Here is a 7651-nt window from a genome sequence, read left to right as displayed (position 1 = left end):
AGAGCAGCGGTGCACAACCTGTGGGTCGCGACCCCTTTGGTGGTCAAACGACCGTTTCCCAGGGGTTGCCTAAGACCATCGCATATCAGATATTTACATTATGATTTATAACAGTAGCAAAATTACAGTTATGAAGTAGCAACGAAAATAATTTTATGGTTGGTGGTCACCACAACATGAGGAACTGTATTAAAGGGTCGTGGCATTAGGAAGGTGGAGAACCACTGCTCTACACACTGCAAAATTTTATTGATAAGCACTTAAAAGTCATGTCTTTTAAATTGAGTGTTTTTATTTTTTCCATCATCTTAAATAATTAAGAGTTAAATATATGTTCATTGAGATCAATGACTAAAAAATTGGGGGTGGGTGGCAGATAGGGAAAGTATATAAACTGAGTATTTTTTTTGGTAAATAGTTTAAAGTAATACAAAATTATAGTAGTTCATATTACAGCTGTGAAACTTGCATGAATTTTTATGATAGGACTTAAGACTTAAGAGATTTATTTTTTATATTTGTTCACTTGTTTTGCTTTTATAATGGGTAGCTTTGGGCTGGGCTTTTAAACCTTCCCCAGGAATTATCCTCCGTGGCTATTAGAGCAGCTTCCTGGATGAGCTTGAGAAACCTGACCCTAGAGCTACAGGATCCTCTCTGTACCACAACCCAAACATTCTTCCATGCTTCATGTGGGTTACAGGTTTATGACAACTGTTCTTCAGCCATAACTATTTCCTCCCCAAATCAACCAACCTGGGAAAGATTTACTCCACTAACAATTGGACCTACAATTTTGTTGTCATGCCACCAGGTGGTGGCAGTGTCAAAGTCATATGTATCCTTAATTTCATGGAATAGTCCTAATTTCAGTTCGTTTGGCCCAATTTTCCCTCAAAAGTATATCAATATGTTATGCATTTTAATATTTCAATATTCCTAATGTCTCTGGATGCCTTGTGGATTTAGAAGCTTCACAAAAATAGCCCTGATAGTTGAGTGCTTTTTGTGTTTAAAGTATGGTTTTTACCAAAGGGCATGTTTCAAACTTTCATCATATTCACATATAGGGTTTTGTTCAGGTTCCATAGTATTTATACTTATTTATAATCATAAATTTCCTACACTGTAACTCTTTTTGGGAAAAAAATAGCTTTCTATTAGATACAAAACAACTTCAATTTTGAATTTTGTTAATTATTTTCTTGTTTAAACCTATGTGCATTTCAACTTTTCAATAATTTTTTAAAATATGTTTTTTAAATTGATCTTAGGGAGAGAGAAAGGGAGAGGGAAGGAGGGAAACATCAATGAGAGAGAAAAACATCAGTTGGCTACCTATTGCACATCCCCTAGTGGGGATCGAGCTTGCAACCCGGGCATGTGGCCTGACTGGGAATTGATTGGCAACCTTTTGGTGCATGGGGCAACACTTAACCAACTTGAGCCACACCAGCCAGGGCTCAGTAATTTTTAACACTTAAAAGTGCCTCAAGTCTTAATTTGTTTGGCTGCTCTCAACTGGAGTTAGTTTACAATCTAAATGTGTTAGGTTGCTGCTCTCTTCACTCTGCTAAAGCCATGGAAGAGAAGGCGTTAGTTTGCCTTTCTCATCCTCTGAAATCCAAGTTTTCTTGAACCTTTCCACTTTATAAGGCAGAAATAGAAAAAGAAGAAAGAGCATTATTCTCTGTCATGAGCAGTGAAACATCCCTGCAAGGAGTCACTTGCACACTTTTGTGTCTTTCCACATGCCAGGTTTATGAGGGGAGACTTCAATAAGCCAGTAGGGGCACACACAGGTTACACAGAGAGGGGGAGCCTATTCTACAGAAACTAAGTCCCAGTCACTGGTGGTGTTGAAGGTGGAGAGGCAGGCATGGGTCTCAAGCCAGGTGGCTGCACTGGCAGCATACATCTGGTGGAAAAGTCTCTTTGGACTTTGAACGTGCCCCGTGGTACAGCCAAGCTCGAGCTTGGGTGGTCGGAGCTCTGAGTTCTTATAGTCCACAGTGGGCAGCAGTCCCACGCATATCAGTGTCCAGATGGAGTCCTTATCCAAGTGTCCAGACTTCTGGTTTTGGACAATTACATGGCTCCTGTCTTTATATGTGAATATATCTTTATGGTGTTTATTGTTTTCTTAGGATTAATTCATAAATGGAATGTTGCCTTAAAAGACAAATTTTAAAGTTTTAGAGACTCTTAACAAGACTTTTTTAATGTATACAATTTCAAAGGAAATTGGATCTGGATTCTCTTGGTATTCTTTTCCCGTTCTCTGTTCCTTGACATTCTTTCCCACCTATGAAAACCTCTATCTTTCTTCCCTAATGCTTTGGAAATTTATTTATTTCTAAAAAGGAGCAAATCAGAACCCCAAAGCAGCCAGCTTGAATCAATCTTCCTGTTCCTCTTATGAATAGGTAATTCCTCCAGGCAGTGAATTAGCCCTTTAGAAAACACTGGCATTATGTTTCTCAGCCCTGAGTGTCTGTATAGGTGGCCTGGAATGTATTAAAGAGAAGCATTGTGTCAGATCCTTAAATCTGAAGATGAAATCTGGTTCTTACTAATTATAAGTAGTTTTTGTTGCTGCTGCTGCTGTTGTTTTGTCCTGAGTTACTGGATTTTTAAAAATTGTTTGCTTTCATGAAAGTTGGAAATGGACTTGTTCTGGTATATTGTTGGTTCTTGCTTTATGTTATAGAAATGTATTGGGTGAGTTTGCTCTTTAAAGGAATCCTATGCTAAATACCTTCTTTGAATATAGATTATCACTCCTTTTTCTATTTTTCTAAATATGGAGTTCCTATTACTGCTAGTGAGAGAATTGTTGATACTTTAAGTTCAGGCTGCAGTATGTAGAGGTGATTCATTTTTGCTGATGAACTAGACAATATCTTTCCATATATTAATATCTTCTATATTTTTTTGAGTTTGTTACCAAAATAATAGGTTTTATTTAGATCAGTAGTTGTCCGGTGGTGCCCCCAACCAGAAGCATCAGAATCACTTTCACCTGGGAGCCTGTTAAAAATGCAAATTAGGCTACACCCCAGACCTACTATTTAGAAATGGGGAGATGGAGCCCAGCAACCTGTGTTTTAACAAGCCCTTTGGGTGAGTCTGGTATATACTAAAGTCTGAGAACTACTGGTTTAGATAATATCTGTACAGCTCTTACCACTTGAGGCCTGGATTTGGTTTAATTCCAAGATACGCATTAGGAACTATACCAATATTGCTTTTAAGAGATGTGTAGATGAAACACTGATAGCAAAGGCCACCTCACATGAGTTGCTTTCATTGTTTCCAGTAGTTGAGATTTTAAGAACTAAGCAGAAAGCCAAGAATCTTTCACTATTGAGCTGAACCAAATTGTTTCAGTACTTAGGATAATTAGCAAAAGCTTCTCATTTGTTTACATCATTTAGATTGTGTCTCCCTTCATTACCAAGGTACTAAAACTGACAAATCATGGAATCACATTCCAAATACATAAGGTTATTTCAGAGTTAAGGAATTCCTGAATTAGCTCTCTTTCAATGCTTTTACGTTGTAAATAATTACAAGCAGACAGACAATACCTGGAAGACACTTCATTTCGTTAATATAATTAAGATATATATATATATATCTCCATTAATTATTAACTTATTTTTATATAATAACTCATTTCTGAATATTTATAACATTTACCTACCTGTTTGTTTAAAACCATTTTTAATGGAAAATTTTATGGTAATATATATGTGTATATTTTTTCATTGGAAAATTCTTTATTCCTGAACTCAAATGTTATATGCATTTATTATTTCAAGTGGATCCTTCAGGGTGGAATATTAACTTTTTAAACATGATGTTATTTTATAAATGAGAACCTTTAAAAAAAAAAAAAAAGAACTAGATCTCCTTGTTAAATTTAGGGCTGTAGAGCTTATTTTGGCTCTTAAATCTCCAGCAGACTTTTGTTTGTTAACTTAGGAAGATAATTACTCTCAAGAAGAGGTATAACTGGTTTGGTGGTGGTGTTCTTGGCATTACAGATGGGCCTTGTTCATGCTGTGGGTTAGAATCAGTGACGATAGAACCATTAGGGAAGGCTGACAATGTTCCCTTTATGCATAGTGAGAAGTGGAAGATTTCCTAAAACTAGAGTAAAGCTTCCAACTTTTTAAAGATACTGTATATGATTTTTAAGCAAAAAATAGTATCTAATTATTGTTCACCCTCTTCATATAACTAGGTCATATTGTAAAAGGTCAGTTTCTTATAATCAGCCACAAGAAAGAATTCAATCATTAATTATTTTCTAAATGTTTAAAACTCGAGAATGCGGGAGGATTGGAACATATTTTAAGACAACCCTTACCCAATCAAATAAGTCTATAACTTCTGACTAGTTTATAGCAAAAGATGTGGTGGAAAATTTAGTATTGGGAATTTCCTGTGTTTATTTATTTAGTCATGGGCCCAAGTGAGATTTTAAAAATTGAGGAGGGAAAGCAGTGTTCTGAAATTAATGAGTCCTTTTTGGAGAGGGCCCAGCCACATGTTAATGAATATTCCGTATCTGTGGTCTCTTTATGCTGGTATTGTTTAATCCATTTTCATATATAATTTACTGCTTTCTAAGTTCAGTACATTGCTTAAACGAATCACTTTTAAGGTATGTAAAACATGCATAAAATTTGCCATAGGCTAATAGATATTTTTGTTTTCTGGGAACTTAGAATATAAAGTATCAATTCCTCATAAAATACTGTATCTATATATCTATATATAGAAAAGCCTAATATGCAGTGTCCCCTTGGGAGTTCAACCAACTGGGCATTCGATTGCTCGCTATGATGTGCGCTGACCACCGGGGGGCAGTGCGAAATGAAGGCCCTGGCCAGCAGCCACTAGGGTCCCTACCTGTGCACAATTTTTGTGCACTGGCCTCTAGTTTAAAAATAATAAGTGATCCATTCATTTTTTACTTTGTTAGTGAAATAGGTCACAGTATTACAGTCTATAAGAAACAATTTAGGATACTTGAAAAGACTACTCAGAAGTGAAATGAAATTTGAAGAGAATTTACATAGAACAGATTTGGAATTTTCAAATTCAATTTTTAAATAATATTCCTTAAGTTATTTGGGAAAGGGTTAGGGAACTAAAGACTAGAAAAAGATTAAAAGCATATTATTCATTTTTCTGCATAGGATAGGAAAAAATATTTTTAAATTTATTTTTTTTCAGTTTGTCCTAATGGTTCATAGTACTTCATTTTCTTCAAGTTAGAGTGGTTCCCAATGTAGTCTTTGACATTTTTGTTTTATTGACTTGAGCTGAAGTCAAATCTCATTTTGTCTTTTGACTCATAAACTTCATATTTAGCAAGTTTATCTTAGCAAGCCATTTTTTTGTTTTTGTTTTACTTCTATAGTTATCTGAGGGAAACCAGAAGCAAGCAAACCTACAGAAAAGCATTGAGAAAGCTAAAATTGGCCGACATGAAACGGTAAGTTTGTGTCTGAAGATTCTTTAATACCAATTCTAAATAAAAGAATAGGGTCGTACAGCTTCCTGTGAGGAGTATGCCATCTCTACCAGAAGAGAAGTGAGTCACAGCAAAGGACATGAACATTTGACCTGGTAGGATTCACTAATTGCAAATCTAGATTTATTATTATTTTATTGTGTTGTATATGGCAGCATAGCATAGAAGCATAAACCCTGGAGCCAGACTGCCTGGGTTTGAAAGTTTCCTAAACTTTCTGTTCTCAATTTTTTTAGTTATAAAATGGGGAATAATAAAATCTACCTCATTAGGTAATTGTGTGGATTAAATTAACATTGGCAAAGCGCTTAGAAGAGAAACTGGTATAAGGTAAGCCCTATATAAATGTTTATATATGTTTTAAGACTCTTGTTTTTTAAATATTGGCGCAGAACAAATGGAAAACTATCAATATAATATTCTCGTGGCCTTGTAATATTTCTAAATTATTTAAATGAATATTGACTTACTATTTTATTTTTTAAAGTGCAGTGTTCTCTAGAGTGTTGTTAGGTTTTTTAAAAAATTACTTTGCTTTCTAGTTTCATCATTATCTCTGGTATGGATTTATGACTTGAGAAAATATTGAAGGTCAACATGAATCACTAATCATTCCATCTAGTCTTTTATCTGTACCACTTGATTATGAAAGAGATTAAAAAATTTGCCACATTATAGAGAAGACTACATCTCAGGTTTACAGTGACTTTATCCTTTTCGAAATTATTTCATATACCTTCTTCCAGGGCAGCATAGTCACAGACAGGAATTGGACAGTGGTAATTTCTAAAGAATATTAAGGGGAGAGAAGTTCAGGGCATACCATGCAGCTGTTATTTCTTCTTTGATTGACAGTAGTAATTACCACTTCTTTGTTTGATCATTTTTTTCTGCAACATTAGAAATAACTCCTAGAAGCACCTTCAACTAATGGTGACATACCTGTGCACACAAGTGGTCTGCTGAGTGTTACACAGTCCACTGAAACCAATGCAATTAGGAAAAAACCAGTAGCAAACCTAGTTGGTGCCTGCATCTATCAGAAGAGTATAGTAATTCAGAAAGGCTTCTGAGAGGGATGCACTCTTATGTTATGAGTGCACCAGGCAGGACTTACCCAGAAGTATGTAGCCCATTTACTAGATAATATTTACTAGAGGCCCGGTGCACGAATTCATGCACGGGTGGGGTCCCTCTGGGTGGCCTGCACCAGACCTCTAGCCTATACTAACAATAGTTTACACAATGTAATCACAATGATTACACAATAGCTTGCATTGAGTTATCTGCTGGGATGTTTGTGCTTTAGGGCATGTGAACGCATTTTATTTTATTTGACGCAGCCTCACGTCCCACGGCTTCGTGCGGCACCACGCAGCCACGCCCACCCACTTCAGCTAGTCATTAGCCCCAGTCGGTCATTACTGTGAGGGCAAATTTGCATATTCCTTCATTATATATATAGATAGGATGGTGATGATGCTGACAATGAAGAAGAAATAGCTAACAAATATTCTGCCTCATGAGCAAGGCAGGTACTCTTTCTAATATATACTATATATTTATTGAATTCTGCCAACAATAAAGGAGGTAGTTTCTATCATTGTCTCCATTTTAATGAAAGCACAAAGAGTTAAGTAATTTGGCAAAGATCTCAGTGCCATAGCAGTCTGAGGTGCTCCCAGTTCAGCGTGTCTGAAGAGCTAGCATTGCATTCACACAGATGTTCACCACTCAGCTTCTCCTGTCTTCATTAGCTTTTTCTCCTTTCATTTTTCATTGTGGAACATGTATAATTTGGATGTGGATGGCAAATAATGACCATCTTATATGAGCCTGCAGTTTGAACATTGTAACAAATATAGAAGCTGCGAGCCAAGCTGGAGTTGATACAGAGTTTCGAATAGAACCGAAACAAACCAGATACCTACTTTTAGCAGCGGAGGCCTCAGAGCTGGAGCCAAGCCTCAGAGCTAAAGCTGGCCCAGAATAAAAAAAAAGAAGCAGAAAAAAGGGAGCGGTTGGGAGCTTCAGTCACCCGCCAGCCTGAAAACAGCCCTCAGCCCCTCACCCAAACTGGCCAGGCACCCCAGTGGGGACCCC

The 7651-nt window shown here is 36.5% G+C and overlaps 1 protein-coding gene across 1 annotated transcript in view; it reads left to right on the top strand.

The window, feature by feature from the left end:
• MND1 (meiotic nuclear divisions 1) overlaps positions 1 to 7651 on the top strand; it is a 46708-nt gene that overhangs the window by 20795 nt on the left and 18262 nt on the right. The window contains exon 5 of the mRNA XM_006770148.1: positions 5435 to 5508. Coding sequence (XP_006770211.1) covers positions 5435 to 5508 — 74 coding nt within the window. The remainder of the gene's footprint in view (positions 1 to 5434; positions 5509 to 7651) is intronic.

Source organism: Myotis davidii, unplaced genomic scaffold (assembly GCF_000327345.1).
Source record: "Myotis davidii unplaced genomic scaffold, ASM32734v1 scaffold323, whole genome shotgun sequence".
Lineage (NCBI taxonomy): Eukaryota > Metazoa > Chordata > Mammalia > Chiroptera > Vespertilionidae > Myotis > Myotis davidii.
Note: the sequence above shows the minus strand (reverse complement) of the source record. Positions and strands in the feature narration are given on the sequence as shown.